The sequence below is a fragment of the Colossoma macropomum genome, unplaced genomic scaffold (genome assembly GCF_904425465.1).
Source record: "Colossoma macropomum unplaced genomic scaffold, Colossoma_macropomum, whole genome shotgun sequence".
Lineage (NCBI taxonomy): Eukaryota > Metazoa > Chordata > Actinopteri > Characiformes > Serrasalmidae > Colossoma > Colossoma macropomum.
This window is the reverse complement of record NW_023494794.1, coordinates 17795555-17816299: the sequence shown is the minus strand read 5'-3', so window position 1 is coordinate 17816299 and position 20745 is coordinate 17795555. Positions and strand designations below refer to the sequence as shown.

General features: G+C 39.4%; 1 protein-coding gene across 1 annotated transcript in view; it reads left to right on the top strand.

Moving 5' to 3' along the window:
* zzef1 (zinc finger, ZZ-type with EF hand domain 1) overlaps positions 1–20745 on the top strand; it is a 75329-nt gene that overhangs the window by 16081 nt on the left and 38503 nt on the right. Inside the window, 23 exon segments of the mRNA XM_036580439.1 lie at positions 1070–1184; positions 2356–2574; positions 2736–2827; positions 5764–5963; positions 6151–6284; positions 7333–7403; positions 8620–8734; positions 9959–10118; positions 11567–11688; positions 12619–12738; positions 13416–13585; positions 13747–13828; positions 13953–13991; positions 13993–14155; positions 14739–14881; positions 15108–15351; positions 15592–15671; positions 15762–15825; positions 15828–15854; positions 17544–18066; positions 19184–19348; positions 20086–20205; positions 20407–20568. Of these exon segments, the coding sequence (XP_036436332.1) occupies positions 1070–1184; positions 2356–2574; positions 2736–2827; positions 5764–5963; positions 6151–6284; positions 7333–7403; positions 8620–8734; positions 9959–10118; positions 11567–11688; positions 12619–12738; positions 13416–13585; positions 13747–13828; positions 13953–13991; positions 13993–14155; positions 14739–14881; positions 15108–15351; positions 15592–15671; positions 15762–15825; positions 15828–15854; positions 17544–18066; positions 19184–19348; positions 20086–20205; positions 20407–20568 (3330 nt within the window).

Sequence of the window (20745 nt, the reverse complement as noted above, 5' to 3'; positions counted from 1 at the left end):
AAGAAAATTAGTTGTCCATGACTTTAAGATGGACAGAAGTAATCATGTTTGTCTCCTAATGTGTTTTCTTTTTACGTGTAGTCCATATTCAGAATCAAAACATTCTCTAGCAGAACAAGGCAGCACTTTTTTTTATTTTTATTTTTTCCTTTTAACCCTTGGTCGTGCTTAAGCTAAAAGCCATGTTGCAGCCAGACACTCATAGAATCCCTTTCCTTCTCATTAACAAAGTCTTTCTGACAGTGTGGTTACATCAGAGTTAATAAAGTTAGTTGTGTTGCTGGAGAAAAGTGCCATCAATGTCGATTAAGAGGATCCACGTCAGCCTGTCAGTGTTTATTTCCAGCATCTCCTTCTTTCTGTGTGTGCTCAGATGCCATGGTGTGTGGAGCGTGATTAGATGGAAGTACACTGACTCGGGACTCGACTTGGACTCGCTAACTCACGATTCAAATTAGGCTTGTGCTTCAATGACTCTGGGACCCACGCTTAACCTATTCGCAACTTGATTCGAACTCGCACTTAACTCGCGACTCGAATCTGTCTCACGCTTAACTGACTTGCGACTCAACTCGGACTCACGCATAACCAACTCGCAACTTAATTCGGACTCGCGCTTAACTGACTCTTGGCTCAAACACGCGTGTAACTAAGTCAAGACTTGAATTGGACTTGTGGACTCTTAACTGGGACTTGTGCTTAACTGACTCTTGACATGGACTCATAACTAATTTGCAACATGACTGACTCGCAACTTGACTAACTAATGCGTAACTGACAACCTTGTGACTTGACTCAGACTGTGTGTGCATGCGTGTGTGGGTGTGTGTGTGTGTGTGTGTGTGTGTGTGCGTGCGTGTGCGTGCGTGTGTGTGCGTGTGTGCGCGCGTGTGTGTGCGTGTGTGTGTGCGTGTGTGTGCGTGTGTGCGTGTGTTGTGCGTGTGTGTGAGACATCTGAAAGTTAGTAAGAGTCTTGCTGCATGGTGGGTGTTAACTGATCTCTTGCTGTTATCTGATTCTCTGTCTCTGTCCTCCTTCACCACTCTGTCTCTGTTCTCCTGTCACACAGACATTCCAATGCGAGAGCAGCAGAGGTGAGTGAGGAAGAACCCGCTGGATGGTTTGAGCTGGAGGAGGACTGGAACGATGTGGAGATCAAACTGCAGCAGTGCCGTGTGTCCAACGTAGGAATTCTCTTTTTCTTACTGCGTCTGTCTCTCTCCTTTTCTCATTCTCACAGTATTTCTTTTAGAATTTTTTAACACATGACTATTACTGTAAGTACTATTTACTGTCACATTTACATCTCACTCAATCCCCATTTCTTTTCATTCCTGGTGCAAGAGCATGTTTTAATATGTGAATTTAGCTCATCAGTTCAGGTATTTGCCAGTTAATATTCTCGTTTTAGTGTAGTTTAGTGACCAGTTCCATCCGCTAGTTTGGTCTACCACTGTGACACGATGCCACCAAGCTGGGAGGCTAGCATGTGCTTTCTCCAAACGATAAAAAGCACCACCACATCTTTAGCACCACCACATCTTTAGCACCACCACATCTTTAGCATCACCACATCTTTAGCACCACCACATCTTATCTAACTGCTATCATGTTGTCATTAGACAACTTGACGTACTTGGAGAACATAAATTCTGTCACGTCAGCTAACAGACACCCACGCTCAGTAGCATTGTGCTAGCGAATCTTGAACTCCCATTCTCCCGGCCACGGATGTCTGTGGGATTGCTGGGAATCATGCAGTAAATTCTTGTGCCACTCAGGAAACCCCTAGGGATGTAAAAATACAACCGATTATTTTATTATAATGTCACTTTGTTCTGTTAATGAGCAAATAATGCTCATTATTTCGTTAGTGCTATTAAAAAATATGTAAAAATGTTTGTCAGTGCTGCTTTCTAATAAAAATGACTAGAAATGTGCTAGGCCTCATCTGATATTAACAGAGCATTCTGTGTCTGCTGTAAAAATGTATGCTCCACCTGGTGCTTTGTTTGGAGCACATACACATTTCATATCAGTAGGTTTATTTTCACCACAACTTTGAGCTTTGAGTAAAGTGAAAATAAAGTGTTATTGCCTTTGTTGCATTTTGCTTAAAACATAAGCCGATTTAGCTGCTGATTTGGAATCGTGAATTATCGATGCACACTTGGTCTTGCATGTTTTTTGTGTCTCTGTACTCTCTGACTGTTTGCCACTCATGATGAAAAGGTAATACTTAAGTAACGTACCCATTGAATGTACTGGACTGAATCACAGCTCCATACAAAAATGTCGTTTCAACCCGACCTGATAAATGACTCAGCATTACACACTGACTTTTTTTTTCTTCAGTTCCTGATGGTGAAGTTCCTGTGCACAAGGCAGGACTCAGCGGAGCGGCTAGGGGTCCAACAGCTGTCCTTCAGTGGCTACGTGTGTCCAGACACCGAGAGACTGGGGATGGGGGAGGAGCTGAGCACGCAATCGGAGGGGGGCGACCATGGCCTTGTCTCAAGCCTCACATTAATCAAGAAAACCCTTTACTTCATCCAGCAGCTAACTCGAGACATGGTAACATGTGCACACATGCTTCACTCACATGTATGCTACTATTAATGGTAGGGCGTACTGTTTTCAATGTTTTTAAAGCTCTGTAACATCAAGAAAGATGTATGGGCATTTACTGTATGTTATTTGTAGTGTATTGGATACACCTGTATCTGTTGTTTTAGGACATGTCACTGCACAAGCAGAAGGCTCTGTTAGACTTCAGTGGGCTGAACCTGCCACTCTTCTGGGACTTCTACAGAAAACTCAGGTCTATGTGAGTATGCATCATGTACGCACAAACTTCTACAGCAGGGGTCATCTCTTCTAGTCCTGTATGGGTAGAGTCCAGTACCCGTTTGGTGATTTTCCTGCTCACACTCTAGTCATGTGCCAGTAATCAGTGCCGCATTGAAATTCTTGATCAGAATAGAAAACCAAACAAAATTGTTCTGTTATGTACAGTGGAGGAAATAAGTATTCAACACTTCAACAGTTTTTTCTTGTAATTAAAGACCGGACATTAACTAGATGATGAAAGAAATTGTGTGCTTCCAATCCATAAAAAGTTATGTGCAAGAAATTGGAGTGGTACAGGGTAAAAGTATTGAATGCAATAAGAAAAAGCAGTAAAGCAGCTTATTCCATTAATGTGCCCTTCTCACATTCCGATGCTGTTAAGAGGAAATAGCGACAAAGCAGGTGAAAACACATTGGGTTAACCTGCCTATTGTTTAAAAACATGGAAGTAAGGTGCTTCACAAGAGGGTCTTGAGGGTCTTCCTTTTATCTCAGGCAGTGATGTAGATGAGTTTATAAAAGAATATACACTCACAGCAGACTTAAAGAAGATTAAAGAAGAATAAAGAATATAGGCTGTTCTTTAACAATAGCATTTTTGACTTTCAATGTAAGTTACTTTAACATATGTAACTTAGCTTACCTACCGAGCTAACTTGTTGGCTTGTTTTAATATTTATATTTATTCAATATGTTATATTTCATGTGTGCATCTTTCAAATGTTCTGAATGAGCATGTGATAGTGGGGGCCAGATCATACAGAAGAAAGACGAATCTTACAAAGTACAGGTTTGACAAAGTTACTGCTAGGAATAAAGAGAAAGAGCTGCGGTTGCAGGGTTATTGTACTGAGCTGTCTAATCATAGATGTCAGCTACCAGAACTGACCAACAAATGAGTTTAGCAGAGCTTTGTTATGTCAGGCTGCTTTTACAATATCAGTAAACTGCTAGACTTTAAACTTCTGATTAAGTCAAAGTCGCCTTCTTATTCAAATATTCTGTTCCACATTAAATGATGCTGCAGTTACGTTCTGGTGCCTGCACGCCATTTAACGTGACAGCTGCATCGCTTAAGGTGCAAAGGAAATTTGAATGAGAAGCCGACTTCATTCTCCTCTTTATCTTTTCTGTTAAAATCTGTTCCAAGCTGTGTGACTCCTGAATCTTGGGCTTTTGAAAGTTATTCCAAAGGTAACGGCAGGGTTACAGCACCACCTCTGAGCATGAATCGCACCCCGAAGGAGACTTATAAAGCATTGTTCTCAGCGAAGTGATGGCATTTATTCTAAAATTAGGACTCTTTACCCTTCGGGTTGACTGGATCCATTTTGACCTTAACATGTGCTTGGTCGGAAATTTATGAAATCACAGGTTTGGCTGTTTTTGTTTGTAGTTGTGGGACTGAGGAACACAGCAAAACACCTTGAAGCTTGATGTGCCATTTGTTTTGGTTTGGAAACGAAATTACCTGCTAACAGAAACCGAAGGAAGTGAGAACCCAGAAATGTGAAAAGGGTCCATTAGTTCTCCTGTCTGTGCTAATTAGAATAAGCTGGGTTAGTGTTGTTAGTTTAGTAACTTCACTCTTTAAAAGGGGTACCCACCTCTGAATGCGAGTAAACAAATCGTTTGTCACCAAACTGTCACACAGGAGAAATATGATGGGTAGAGGCGAAGAGCTCACCCAAGGCCTCCACAACGAGATAGTTGAGCATCATAGCAGTGGCACTGGCTACAGACATAGTTCTCAACTACTGAATGTTCCTATAAGGCACCATTGGGCATTATCTGCAAGTGGAGGGAACCTCACTCGACCATTTACCTGCACAGGAGCTCCTCACAAAATGTCCGACAAGGCAGTCAGAAAGTTGTAGGTAGAAGAGTAACCCAAGTGCCAAGGACCACTCGAAAAGAGCTCCAGAAAGACCCTGGAAGCAGCAGGTACAGTGGTCACAGAAAAAAACAATAGGCAGTGCACTCCACCACCATGGTCTCCATTCGCAATCACCCTGCAAGACTCCATTACTGAAGAATAGGCATGTTGAAGCTCGTTTGAAGTTACAGAACTTTTGGAGAAGCCTTAGGATACTGGGAAAATGTAGTGCGGTCAGATGAGATGAAAATGAAACGATACTACGTGTATGTTTAGAGAAATGGCTCTGTATGTGACTCTACATATACTATACCATACCCTCAGGGAAGTTCAGAAGTGGAAGTGCCATTGGAATTGGCCGGTTTTTCGTTTCATGGTACCGAAAGAATCCATATTATCAAAGAGCAGATGAACATAGCCATTCCAGTTAAAGGAAATAAACGTGTTGGAGTGAGCTGGTCAATCACCAGACTTAAACCCAATGGAAAATTTGTGGAAGGGACTGGAGATCAAGATTTACTAGCGGACCCTCTGGAATCTTCAAGACTAAGAGAGTGTCTGTGTAGAATGGACGAAGAAGAAGAATGGACCAAAATCCCATCTGAACACTGTGAGACATTAGTTTCATCATCCAGGAAGCCCCCTTTGAAGCTGCCATTGCAATTAAAGGATTCTACACAAAATCTAAATTAAATTTGAAATAGTGTGTTCAATACTTTTTTCCCTATTATTCCACTTTAATGCACATTAATGGTTTGGAATGTTACTATTTCTTTAGAAAACTTTTTTAACTTTATATATAGTTTGTCTGGTGTTCACATGCATGGGTTTTAGCTGATAGTAAGTGGCTCAAAGCATTAACAGTATTCTCCCAACTCTTCCGATTAATCTCTCAGGCACTCGTCACATTACAGACGGAAAATGTGCTGCGATTTCTTATTCATGTTCACTTTAAGTGGTTATGTGTGCTTAGCGTGTGTAATATCTCTGAGTTCCTACAAACTTCAATCTATTTTGTGTGCATTTTTTGTGCTCAGAGATGGAGACGAAGCAGTGCAGACCCGGGTGCTCCTGCTGCAGCTCCTCCAGAACTGTTTCCCAGCTCTTCCTGCCTTACCAGAGTCCCGGGGCCCCCTGGAGAACACTGCATCATCATCATCATCAGCTGCAGCATCTGTGAGCACAGATGTGGACCCTGCTGAGGCTGTAGGGGAGCTGTACAGTCATCTCTGTCAGGGTACAGACCACCACACTGCCCTCTTTCATTCATCAGTTTCATCTTCAACACCTCACTATTGCTTGATCAATATGAGGTGTGCTTTTTCACTATAATGCAGTAATGCAATGTGTTCTATGTCTGCATAGTAGGGCTAACATACTTGATTGCCATGTTTTTTAAAATATCCATGTTGTTTTTAATGCAGTGGTGGATGGACCTGAAGGAGAGTTTGCAGTAGAGAAAGCTCTGAGGAAAGAGGCAGTGAAGGCCATCCTTAGTGGTGCGGCCATTTTCTACCCAGACAAACAGAGCCGACGGGACAAGCTCTTTGACATGATGGTGTGTAGGCCTGCAACTATCGCTTGTTTTCATTTTCAAACATTCTGCCTATTTTATCACGAATATTCTGTAAGAAAAGGAAAAGCTCAAGACATACTTACCTCAAGAATCAAATGGGAAAATCATGCTTTTATTATGATTATTATTATTGTTATTATTATTATTATTATTATTATTGTTGTTGTAGTTGTTGTTGTTGTTATTATTGTTATTATTATTATGATTACTCCAAACTATGAAGAGAATTGCACTATTTACAGCCAGGAAACCCTGCTCAATCTAGCAACCCTCAAAAGATTTCTGGTTCTGTTTGAACAGGTTTTCAGTCACTATGTGCTTCAGCACTTGGTGGCCCCACTCTTTGAGTTTGCATGGTCTGCTGTTTCGTGGCTGAGTGGTTGTTACTCCTAGACATTTCTGTTTCACAGTATTAGCACTTACAGTTGACCAGGCCAAAACTAACAGGGCAGAAATGTCACAAACTTACTTGTGGCAAAGTTTGCGTGGTATGACAGTGCTACATTTAAAGTTTTCTGCTGCCAATGCATGGCTATGTACTTTATTTTGTACACCTGAAGTCAATAATCAGGAGGGGTGTCCACATACCATTGGCCATGTAGTGTATATATATCTGCCTTATTTTTGTTTTTTGAGTGTGGCATCCTATGACAGTGATACTTTTAAAGTCACTGAGCTCTTCGGTAAGACCCATTGTACTGATGGTGTTTGTCACACCTGTTAGCAGTGGGTGTGGCTGAAACATCTGACTCATCACACTCCATAATTGAGAGGGTTGTCCACGTACTTTTGGCCATATTGTGTAGCTGGCTAGTAGTTTGGAGAGTAGGAAACTTATTTAGTGTTAAAATCAATACTGTCTCCTCAAACAGAGTCTCACAAATTGTGCCGAATCACAGTCTTCAGTGAGTTTGGCATGCAGAACCGACAGTGTTTGTGTGAAAGAAAGAGAAATCTGGGATGTGTGAGAGAGAGAAGGAAGGTTGTGTACTTCACGTTTGTTTATTTATTTATTTATTTTTAATTTTAGAAGAACATAACAGATGAAGAACAGCCAGAGTCAGTTAAGCTGACGTTCGAGTCACTCTGCAATTATTTCAGGTAATATAAACACACACACTCAAGCAGTACAGCTACACAGAAGTAGCTGCCAAGTTGGACGGTTTTACTGACGGTTATTTACTTACATGACCCAGTGGCCTTCGCGTATCAGATGTAATGAAGAATGTAAATTTGAATTTTGTGTAGGAAGTTAATAACCACAAATGCTACATACTGTAATCACCTGTGTGCTGTATTCACCACAGGTTTATGTCTACATAATTGTAAGCAAAGCTTCTTGCCAGTGAGGACTAGGCTTTGTTTTAGCTCTCATCAAACCATATTTTAGCTCATGAAGCTTCTAGAGCAGGGGTTGTTTAATGGTGGACCAAAGTCCAGAAAGTTTTCGGCAGAGCAAACTGAGTAAAGAAAAAAATTTTCATCAACATACATGAACATGAACCTGTGTGTGTCCTTTGTTGGAGTTTATACAATCAGATGCATTTATATAAATGATTTAGTCGAAGGCAGCACATCAGAACAGAGACTACAGGGCCCAATATGAGGTCAGAAAGCAAATAAATTCACATTTTTGTACATTTTTTAGTCATACCTAATATTTCTCGTGTAAGTAGTAAAGTGATAACATGGCGTAATTAAAACAAAGGAAAGATGAGGACAAAAACATTGTTTAAAACTGTTTCAAGTTTAAGACTGATGTATTTCTTCTGGTCCGCATCACTGTGAGACAAATTACTTCGAATTGACCTACCCACAGAATTCAGTTCTGTAAAAAACAAATAAATAAATACACACATACATACATACATACATACATACATAAATACATACATACATGAATAAATAACCCAAAGCTCAATATGGAAAAAAAGATTTCTTTAAAAACCTTTTTTTTCTTTAAGATGTTCATTAGGTCATAAAAGTACATTCAAAATAAAACAGTTCATCACAATGTATTTGATGTGTCTTATTGTATTATGTACCTGGACTAATCATTAGTAGATATAAGCATTTACAGGTAATAAACAACGGTGGAATAAGCAATGAAAATGAAACAGGAAAAAAACAATGCATAAAATCATTGACAGTTATAAAACTGAGTACTAGTTTAATATGTCATCCTGCATACACATTTACTGGTAGGTCTACCAGACTTGAAAAGTTAGCTGCCAAGAGTAAGCAAATGTGCTGTTTTACAAAATATATTTCATGTGGGGTGTATATTCTAACACAAACTCCCCGTCTCACTGTACAGTGATCAGGACCCAAGTGGTTTGTTGCTGCTACCTCCCAAAGGAGCTCCTGCTGACTTTGACATCTCCCCTGTCCTCACAGTCATGGACACTTTGCTCCATGTGGCCACGAAAGAGGTTTGTTGCTTTATGTTCACACACATTTACATGCAGAAAGCACTAAAGCCCATTTCACACCAGACGCGGTAACTGCAGTGCATGACCACGAGCAGCACACTGCTGTGTTAATCAATGTTGCCTTTTAGACCCACAAAAATATGCTTAAATTTTGTTGCATGCCGTGTGCTCTATGCTGGCATTTGGAACGGTAAGGGAATGCATTATTCATGCTATAATGTACGATCTAGGCTAATAAACAAATAAGCAAATCTAGTTTTGACTCTTTGATGAGGTGATAGATATCCCTGTAGTACACTCCTAAAAAAAGATGGTTCGACGAAAGGGCTTCTATACGTTACCAAAGGGTTTTTCTAAAGTTACAGGCCTGGCATTGTAACAATAGCAGAACCATTTTTGGTGCTATATAGAACTCTTTTCAAAAAAGCACATCTACAGCAGATTCTCCATCAGTCTGAAGAAATCTTTCCTGATCATGCAGAGGGTTCATGGTTCTATTTAGAACCATTTTCTTTATCAAAGAACCCTTGAAGAACCGTCTTTTTTTTAGGAGTGTAGGTTGATGTTGTGAGCCTGCATGCTACTCCCACTCTTCATTTGGCTATACATTACATGGTGAGAAAGCTAGCATGGTGAGTCACAGCAACAAGTCACATTTTTATTGCTGATCTCTTTGTTTCCCACCTAAAGTTTATTTAAGCAATAAATGGACAGTAAAGACATTTAATAAATCTCAAAATCCATCTTATTTCTCTCTAGCTTCCAACTTAACACCTCTTCTCCGTTGTCTGCCTCTGTCTTATCTTGTTTGTATTCTGTTTTGTGTTTTATCACAGTTCTAAGCATCTTTTGGTTCTTGAAAAGCGCTACTATATATGTTTAACTTATTATCAGTATTATTACTGTTTGTATTACATTTTGTATTACATGAAAATGCAACATAAACAGAAACCGCTTTCTCCTCCCAACCTGTGTGTGTTGCGTCTGGTGTGAAATAACAAGTGTTGTGGAGTGGTTCCGACTTACCATACATGCCGTGTTACTTCTGGTGTGAAATTGGCTTAAAGTGTTTGCCGAAGTTTGTGACAGCTTGCATGTTAGGGATCAGCTTTTGTCTGCATTGTTTATGGCTGCTGTTGGTATCCACTTAATGTCTTTAATGCTGTATATTTTTTGGTGTGTGTGTGTGTGTGTGTGGTGTGTGTGTGTGTGTGTGTGTTTTAGTGTGAAGTAATGATGGTGGACTCTAGTGGAAGACCCAGTCGGAAGGTCTTGCTGTCTCTGTTCTGGGCTCTTCAGGGCAGTCTGCTTTCCTGGTGCTTCTTGCAGCTCAAAGGAGGAGCAGCCACAGCCACTGAGCTAGCCAGAGACATCTTGATCAAATGTGAGCCTCGTACCAATACTAATCAGGGTTCAGAATTCAGTTCAAAAGATTTTTCTCCATCTAAAAATGTTTACCATTCTGAAAAAGAGCTTGTACTGTCCCAAATTCATTTTCTAAAAACATTTCTCAAATATAAATAAACTTAAAATAAATTCCTTATTTAAAGTTTATTTCTATATTAAACCTTATACTCAGTTTCCAAACTGTACAAATTCATTGATACCCATAAAGCACATTTCTACCTTTAAAATCATTATCAACAACAGCAGTTTATTCAGTTTTGAGGTTTTCCGCTGTGATATATTTCTGTGGTAATCATACCACAATCAGACGTGTATTTTTGCTGAACAGTGTCTTATAGTTAAAGACAGAAAGAAACAGACCAATTCTGTGATGAACTGAAACTCAGAAAAAATGATGTGCTTTGATGTATCATTTGCAAGGTCATAGATTGATTGATGATAATTAGATCAGATTGATTTGAATATATCTTTACTATTGCATTTTTAAGTAAGTTACACTTGAACGTTTTTTGTACAATCAGATTGAATGGTGATCTGATTATTACAGTATAGCACTGATTAGCTGGAAAGTCTGGCGAGTGACCACGTACAGCATGTGCACAACAAAATAACTCGCAGCAGTGTATCTATGGTCTTGCCAGCTTACCTACAGTCTGGTCAAATTACTGTTTGTTTAGGCACGCAAGTCTTAAAAAACAGAGTGAAAACAAATCTGAGTGTGACAGAATTATTAGACAGAGTTTATGAGTAACCTATATTAGACTAGATTTCCTGTCTCCCAGCCTCATACGGTCATACACCTCCAAAATTGATACATTTTTCGGGAGCCTTGTTTATCAAATTGGACCAAATTGATTGTCTACTAAAATGTAAGAATGCTTGCCTGACCAGGCAAGTGATTTTTACAGCTGCTGTGCTGAATTTAGCATTTTACTTGTTGGACACTGCGATCTGTGATCTGTGAATATACAGATATTATGGCCTAAGTAAGCTGGTCCTAGAATCTGCACTTGAACTCTGAGAATATTAAATATGATCTAGAAACAGTAACAGTTAAGCTTCTTTCTTCCACTCCTCCACTTTCATCTCTGTCTGTTTGAGCCATTTGAATGACTTAACTTTGGTCATGTGATGCACTGTTTGAAAGGTAAAAAACATACGCAGTTTTATTTTAGTTCCTATCAACCCTCACTCCCCGATGTGATCTTCAGGTAAAGATAGCGTACCCTCACCCTCTTAACCACAAAAAGTAACTAGACACCTCAGCAACAGCATCTTTCATTAGCCATGATAAGCATCAGCACACGAAACCTAATCTTATTTATAAACGAGAGGCCGTTAGTTTGTTTTCCTTGCTTTAGATGTTTCTAAGCAGTATAAGATGTAACTGAGAAGGTACGTTCTTGTGCTTGTTGTTGTGGACAGATGTGGATCAGTTCCTGACCGCCACCAGAGCCACCCTGAGCACCCTGCTGGAGACCTACTCCTCTGCCGACATCACGGCCAAACTTGGCGGCTCCATTCTCGCCATGGCAACAAGGCAGCTGGTACTGACCTACATGAATGTTCTTCTAGCGTTGTTCTGAATGATATTTTTTTGTTGCCACTAGCCTTTTTAATACCTTCAAACTGTCTATTACTGTGGTATACGGTATTACCAGGGTAAGTATCAGCATTTGTAAGGCTTTTTTGTTGTCTAGTTCTGTGTTATTCTAAAATTGGAATACAAATATCAAGAAGAGCAGTTTGTTTATATTGTAACCCGATAGGTAAACAGTACACATTTTTAGGGCATCATTCAATGAATGTCAAACCATCTACCTAACAATTAATGAATGTTCAACAGTGCTGCAAACGAAGAGAGAGGAGTTGGTTGGCATTTACTTAGCTAACATGAACACTGAGAACATGTTCGATTCTGCCCAACTAAAGCACGAACACAAGTTTAGATGATACTGATTCAAATCATAGGGCGTGAGGGCGAGCAGCTGGCGCTGAAGGGACAGAAAGGTAAAATTAAACCTGTTCTGTAATGTTTTGATCTTGCGCCTGATGAGCTAACTGAACGTTACCTTAGCAAGCAGACTACAGACCCTAACAGTGCCACACACCACAGTACGGGCTTGATTCTGACTAACTGGTGCTCTGCTGAAATAAGTTTAGATGAGACAAACTAATGTCTGACGAAGCTAAAGCTAGCTGGTATTGGGGTGCCAAACCCAAAATCACACCTGTTCTGTGGTGTTTGGGACTGTATTCTTTTGGCCAAGCTAGTGAGAGCTTAGTTTAACTTGCCAAACGTGCCACACACCACGCGTTAGAGTGAAAGCTGAAATCGAATGTGTTCTGTGGCGTGTGTGTAGCTCTTAGCTGTCACTTAAAGTTACGCGACACCACTAAGCTGAAACCCGAGCTCAAACAGTCCATTCACACAGCATGTGAGGTCTGTCTAACACCTTGATGTCCATGTTGTCCAGGCAATCTTCTTGCAGGAGCTGTGTGCTCTGGACATCCCTCATTGCATACTGCTCAGGAGCTTCTTCACTTTGCCAGAACTGCTCAAGGAGCTGTGCAGGGGTACGGAGGATGCCCCGAAGGTCAGTTGTGTGTGTGTGTGTGTGTGTGTGAGAGGTTATTCTTTTAATCTTCAGATGCTGGCAGGCAAGTATTTTTTAGAAAATATTCTAGTGTCTCAATTTATGAATGTTTTGAGAGATAATTACTTTGGCTGAATAGGGCCCAAATAAAATATTACAAACAAGTATAAAAACCCATAAGCGTAATATAATAATTAATAGAGATGTTTATAGAGTCGGCATGTTAAAAAGAGGAATTTCCCTTCAATTTTTTTCCTCAAAATTCCTTCACAATTAGTCATTCAAAGGTTTGAGGTGAAATGGTATGTGGTAGAGAACTATGCCAACTCAGAAGTCTTTACATTACATAATGTGTGTGTGTGTGTGTGTGTGTATATATATATGTATATATTTATAATAATATAATATAAACTTAGAAACATGTTGGTTTACTTTTGGATGGTGAATAAAATGCCTATATTTGTGTTGTAGACATCGTACAGTGGTGGTGAAGCAAACCAGGGGTCACGACGCCTACAACACAAATATAGGCATTTTATTCACTATCCAAAAGTGAACCAACATGAGTTTTTGTCCCCTTTAAAAGTTAAAGACTTAAAAGGCCACTCGAAGTGTATGTTATTGTTTTTCTTTATTTTTTGTTTATTTTAAAAAAAATAATTTTTACTAGTTTGTAGGTTGATTTGGAGAGCTGCCAGCATCCTCAGCAGCCAGTGGTATTAAAGACGTGGACAATGGAGTCTCCTCATGACTACGAGGACAGCAAACATGAGAACACGGTGTTCCTCTGTCCCGGGGCCACATACTTTGAGGTGGAGTTTGACGACCGCTGTGAGACAGAGAAGAGGTACCTAAAGCAATACTGCCCCCTTCTGGTGGCTTTACATATAGAAATCCCTAATTTCTTCCCATAAAATGTGCAAGATGTATTGAATTTTGATCTGTAAACAAGTGAAAGAGTGGCACACTATTTTCTATTAACTATTTTGTATTTTCCCGAATTGACAGGTTTGACTATTTGGAGTTTACTGATTCAAGAGGAGGCAAAGTTCGATATGACATGAAAGTCGGCACAGAGAAGTGGCCAAAGGTGTGGTGAATTTTGTCTGACTGACTTCAGCTTCTTTCAAAAAAAATATATTTTCTCCACTAAGAGCATCTTATCTTCGTGATTTTATAAATATATTGGTATTTTTGTTTATCCTTTTTTGCAGAAAGTGACATTCAAAGCAGGTCACCAGCTCCAGTTTCTCTTTCCATTCAGACAGCAGCAACACAGAGTGGGGCTACAAGTTCACGGTGACAGCCTATGGTCTGCCAGACATTAACGTATCTTGGATCTCTGACCTCCAGCTTCTTGTCTCACGGCTGATGGGCCGCCTGGCCTCCCGAACCATGGCCCTCAAATCCACTCATGGTACACTGCTTCTGTGGATATAAGAACAGCTTTTGTTCTCCATATGATAGTGTGTATGATTGTTTGGATTATATCAGATGGTATTACTCTTACTGGTTTAGTATGTGTTGCTTTAGGAAACTCTTTTGAAGCAGTATGTCTTAAGCAGCAGGTTTTAAGACACAAGAACTTATTCAGCACCCTGACTCTGTGAAGCACTTGAATATCCTTTTCAAAAGTCAATGTATGACTATTTTATTTTACACATAAATTTATGAATGAGGACCAAAGTTAATATAGTGAACTGTAGTCAAAAAAAAATGTAAATAAATGTAAATGAAAACAGAATGCAATGATTTGCAAATCTCATAGACACATATTTTATTGACAATAGAACATAGAACACATGTCAGATGTTGAAAGTGAGACATTTTACCATATCATGAAGAACATTAACTCATTTACAACTTGATGCTCGTTCCATCAAAAACAATTTTCACGCTTGGTCCTTTGCTAGAAGTGCTGGAAATGCGTGACGTATTGTTTACTGTTTATGTTTAGACAGTGATTACAACAGTTTTTATTTTTTTGGATTCTGTTACAGGTTGCTCTGAGGTTCGTGGTATGAAGGAGCTTCCTGCTGCCCTGATGACCCACGTGCTTGTCTCTCCTCTTTGGAAGCCTGTCTTCAGACATGGTCTAAGTGGGCCTGCCAGAAGCAGAGAGCCTGAATCTTGCACCACTGAGGTACAGACACCACCACAAATACTTCACTGCATCAAATTAAACTTAATCATGCCTCACTTGGGTCTCAAGGACCTTGTTATTAAAGATATTTGTAATATTATGTTGTATATACATCCATTGTATTTGCATATGTTTTATGTGTTGTATTTATTCACGCTTTCAAATATTTGAATATTAAGCTGATTAACGTGAATTTTGTTGTGTTGAACATAACTCTGTCCTCTAGGTAAAATCAGCCTCTTCTGAAGATGACATAGTGGAGTTCCTGGTGGAGTTTGCTCGCTGGGATCCTTCCCAGGATTCCTGTGATGGCAGGACAGAGCTTAAGAGAAACCTCATGCTGGCGTGCAAGAAACATCTAATAAGAAATGAGTTTGCTGCAGGGTCGAAGGTTGATCAGGCAGTGAATGCAATCTGGGCTGCCATGGTGTACCACACCCCAGCCCTTCAGACTTCCCTGAGTAACTTTGGTAAATAATACAATAAGATAGTAATAGTAGTCAATCCAGTGCGAGTAACATTAGTGGCATGAAGTGATATCCTGTCTCCTTACAAAGCTGTCTGTTCATTGTGTTGTGTCTTATGCAGATTGCTTTCAGATTCCTAAATCTGTTTCCTAATAAAAAATAAAAAGAACCCTCATTGGTGCTGATAATATATTACCAGTCTGTTTTTATAACCCTGACTCCCTGTCTCTTTTTCTTCTCCAGTGGCTAAGCATGGACAGACTTGTATGAGTGAGGACCTCATGCAGGTCTACTCACTAGCCGACGGCATTAGGACCTGGATGGTAAGCTTGAGCCTTTCCTTGTTCATACTTTTAATCAAAATGGCTGTGATTTTAATTCATTTTTCAAAAATGTATTTGTGATGTGTTCAGTTGGAGATGAAACAGCGCTCCCTAGTGAGCAAGATGAACGTGCCCTGGGGAGACAGGGAGATGGTCATGGCGAAGTTACGATGGAGTCTTTGGGTGAGTAGCCAATTCTAGAATATTATAGAGTTGTAGAAGTGTAGAAAGATTTGTATAAAGGTTACAGAAAGAGAAAGACGTTTTAGCACCCAGGTAAAATCTTGTTTGGTCTTAAAAAAACAACAAAACATAGTCTAATTGGTCAAATTGCATATGATTGTATATTAATTTAATAAACATTTTTATATATGAGAAATATCCACAAAGCATAATTTGAGGTAATCGAAAATGGCCAAAAGTAAAATCAATAACAAAATTTCAATTTTTTTTTATAACCTGTCATTTTCACCAGACATCAAGTATTAGTTCTTGCTGCAACAGTCAGAATATTGTGCTACTTTTAATCATTTTTGTAGTGAGATCAAGATTCAAAGTAGATCTGTGAACTTTTCTAACAATATGAATAGCACTGGCTCAACATCTCTCCGTTTTGATAAGAGTACAGACTGAGGATTATCCCCAGCTGTTGATGCAGTAGCTGATGCAGCAATCTAGCGTCGAGTCCTATTTAAAAAAAAAAAAAATTGTAAGATCAGTTGCTATCAGTTAAAAAATATTTTTTTAATTTCTGCGATTTCAATCATTTAGATGTAAACAGAGCCATTCAGAGTGGTTTGATGTGAAATGTGTCATTGTAGAGAAACTCTTTCTTTACAGTAGTGGCAGTAGGAACCAAGGGTCACAATGTCAAATGCAAATATATTTTATTTACTATCCAAAATGACCAGTGAACCTACACCTGTCTTCAGATTGTTAATGTGTAATGTTTTTAATGGTAAAATAGTGGTAAAAAAAAGTTTTCTTTGAGGACTATTTTGTATGGGAGCCATAAAAAGCCATGGATTCACGTGTAATTTTGTAATGTAAACATGCATTTTCTTCTGTGATATTGAGTTATTTTCATTTTTTCTCTAGATCTCATGATATTTGTCATTATCACAGCAAAATGAATTTTGATCTCGAGTTATTTTTATTATCACATCAAAACAGATTGTGGGCTGTTGTCAAGACAACATTTATTGTTTCAAGACCTTGAGATCTCAAGAAGATCTCATAGTCCGTTAGTGCTTCCATAATTTTGCCTGCATATACCTGCATACGCCTCTCGGCCTTGAATGAATTAATTAAAAAATACATTTTTTACTTTTATTACTTTTCTCAGATCTATCATGCGATGATGTCTTGGGCATCAAGCAATGTATTTGGAACAATTTCATATAATAGCTTTCTGTGAGGGAGCTTTTAGAGTCTATAAACTCTTGGGACGTCTGGTTCCCATTAGCACCACTGTGAACAGTGACTTGTAAGTTTATGAAGAATGGAGCATTTCACATCAAACCACTCTGAAAGACTTTGATCATCCTAACAATTTAATTATGCAGAAATTATGAAAAATTAGTGGTTCTGGACAAAAAGTGCCATTCTGTACAGGTCTACATGAAGTGTAATTCTGTATTGTTTTCAGTTGCTGGCCCCTTTGATTGTTAATAGAAGTAATGGTGAGAGAGGACAGACAGGATTTTGTTTGATCTGTAGCCACTGATAATGAGTGCAGGGACTGAGTATCAATGTTGGAAAAAATGAATAAATAAAATTTTGATAGAGGTGTCACAATTTTTGCTCTCTCTCTCTCAATTTTTGCTCTCATGACATTTTGTCTTTCTCTTGCACTCTCTTTTCTCTCTCCAGCTGAGATCTGCATCAGTAAGAGCTTGCTGTTATTCAGGTTCAGCCCTAGCTGTGCTGCCCCTGTACCCCCTCCAGATTCTGAATCCTCTAAACCAACAGAGGGTGCTAGCACTGCCCATCTTTTACGATCCGTCTCCATATCTGAAGGAGATTTCCAGCCATGTCCATCTCCCTCCACCTCCCACACTCCCACAGGGGCTGAAGCTACACCCTCCACTGGGTCAAGCCACCCCATTCGTGTGCAGACCCAGGTGTCCTCTGCCTCAGACCCTGGAGCCTCCAGCAGTGCCAGCACCAGTGCCCAGGGCTCCAGAGGCTCCACTGAGAGCCTTCACTCACAGTCTGGAGAGCCTGCGTCACCGTTGGCTTTCCCTCGCAAGGCACCCTTCAGCCGCGGCCGCCTGAGGCTGCTGTCCTACCGGTCGGTGGAGGAGACCCGTGCTGCACCGTCGGTCAAGGAGAGATTCCCCATCCTCAAACACATCTTTAGCTTTATGAAGGACATGGTGATTAGTGAGACCAGGTATGGACGTTAGGCATGTTACTGTGTGGTCTGTAATGTGATGTTAATGCAGTATATAAACACTGTTAATGAATTTTTTTTTTTTGTTTTTTGTTTTTTGTTGTAACACAAACCAACTCATTTACATACATTTAGCCTACAGCATTGTACCCCTGCCATTGTATCCCTTACACTGAAGTTATAAGGTGTGTTGAGCCCAAACTGATGTTCAGATAAAGCACAATATGGAACTGCCGATCAGAACCAAGCTTATTTTTGAACAAGCACAGCCTATTTAATTCAAAGAAATAAAGGGAGGTTGTAAATGGTCTTGTAAAAATGAATTATGAATTATGACATAAATACAATCAAATGCACACACAATAGTGGACCTTGTGAAAAATATGTTGGATATGGCTTCTTTTAACTTCCTTTCTTCACTCTTATAGCAACATTACTCACATTACACACATTTTATAGTATTTCATTTCCAGTTGAAGTGGCCATTAAGCTCAGGTTCACTTTTCAGCCCCAAGAAAAAAGCAGAAACAGTATATTTAACAGAATGTTACACAAAAACCTCAACAACTGAAAATAGAAAAAGACCCACTTTTTGCCTTTTTTACAGCTTCTATTCTTTTCAGGAGACCCTTTTTAAGTTTTGCACAGATATAGATTTTTAAACACCTCCAAAGTTCAGTTTTAGACGTTGGTTGCATTTATGCTTCTCACAATCCAAGTACACTAAAACACATTTATTGATGAGGAAAAAGTGGAACTTGAAGCTTTAAGGATTGGTGGTGACCATTTTGGTGGTCTGCTATGTCTTGTATGATTGTTAGGAGTCCCATTTTCTCTAAATCTTTTAATCATTTCTTCAACTCCAGTTTTGGGAGCATCTGGTTTTTTTTTGCTTGTTTTATTTTGATTTCCCCTCTTGAATGCGAGGATTATTTTATTTCAAATCTCCTCCAAAATATCTTCGATAAATGTGTACATAGTGGCTGTTTTGTCTAGAAATAAAATCAGTTTAGGGTCTCAGACTTTTTCACAGTACTGTAGAGCTTAGCTTAAAATAGTATTGTATATTAGCATAGTACCCCTCTAATTTCGTCATTCTGCTTGTGTGTTTGTGTAGTCTTCTCCAGACCCTCGCCTTGAAGAAGTCCCAGGCTGTGAGCGTGTGTGAAGTTCTGGAGATGGTGCAGCAGTGTTTACTATCCCTAGGAAAACCGCATCTCTTCCAAGCACCCTGCATTTTGTTCCTCCAGGAGTTTTTGGCCTGCCAGAAAGATTTCACCAAGTACGACCTCTCTGTTCAGACTACTGTTAAAAGGGAATTCCACTCATTTTTAAAAATATGTCGAAGGTTGAGATGCAAACAGTCATTCAGAGTGGTCTGAAGTGAAATAGTTAATTGTAGAGACACTTACTGACTTAGATTTCTTTACGGTGGTGGTGATAGAAACCAGGGGTCGCCATCTCTACAACACATACAACCATTTTATTTACTATGCAAGACAAGCAATTAACCTACATGTGTCTTCAGAATTCTTATATGTAATGATGATAACAAAATAGTGGAAAATCTGAAAAAGTAAGCTTTCTTTGGGGACTATTTTGCCTTATAACACCCATCATGTATCTCTCCATCATACATGATTAAAAGAATATACATTTTAGGCCAAACTTTTATCTCATAGGCATGATACAGCAATCTGTCTGGCCTCAGGTGTATGCGTTTGTGTAATAACTGTTTGTGAGGGAACGTTTAGAGGTATTTAACACTTGGTCATCTGGTTTCTATCACCAGCACTGTAAACAGTTCTGACTTAGTAAGTTTCTCTAGGATGAAGGATTTTACATCAAAACCCTCTGAAAGATTTTGTTTACATCTGAACCATTTAGTTATGTTGAAATATTGAAAAATTGGTGGGATTCCCCTTTAAATTGTTTCAACCTGCAGTTAAGTAAATGAACAATTGTAGAACTGGTTAAATTATAATAATCTCTTCATCTCTCTCTCTCTTTTTCTGTCAGTTATTTCTCACAGTTATCAGGCTGTGGGCCAGAATTGAAAGAGCAGATCAGACGTTCCTATCATCAGATAATTCTTATGCTCGTGGAGGCAGTGCAAGGCTTCAGTGCCCTCAATGACAAGTGAGTGTGTTTATTTTAGACTGCAATTTATTCATGCTTCATTTGAAATAGCTTAGAGTGTGTATGAAGTTCTTCAGCAAGCAAAACAAAAATCACAGCATGAATGTATATTATTTTGAAAAGGCCTTTCCTTTTCTTTTTTTCTTGCCAAACTTCTATCCTGGTCCTAATTGCTTTACTTTCCTTTTTGTTGCTGCCCAGAGTGCTGTTGCCTGCCCTGTCATGTGCTCAGACATGCCTTCTGCACCTACTGGATATGAGCTGGGAGGTGCAGGATCTGCCTCTGTTTCTGAACATCAAGCTGCCTGACCTGCTGTTGACCATGTCTCAAGAGAACATCAGTGTGCATGACATTGCCATCAGGTATGTGGTGACGTCCACTTTTGAGCTCAGAATGCTACTGGATAGATGGATAGACTGTTAGATAGACAAACGTGCAGGCGAACAAATGGTTATCGCTGCTGTCGGAACACAACTTTGTATCTCCATTTTTGGCATTTTGTGCTTTTGTTTGAAAATGCGAGCTAACCTTTAAGATGT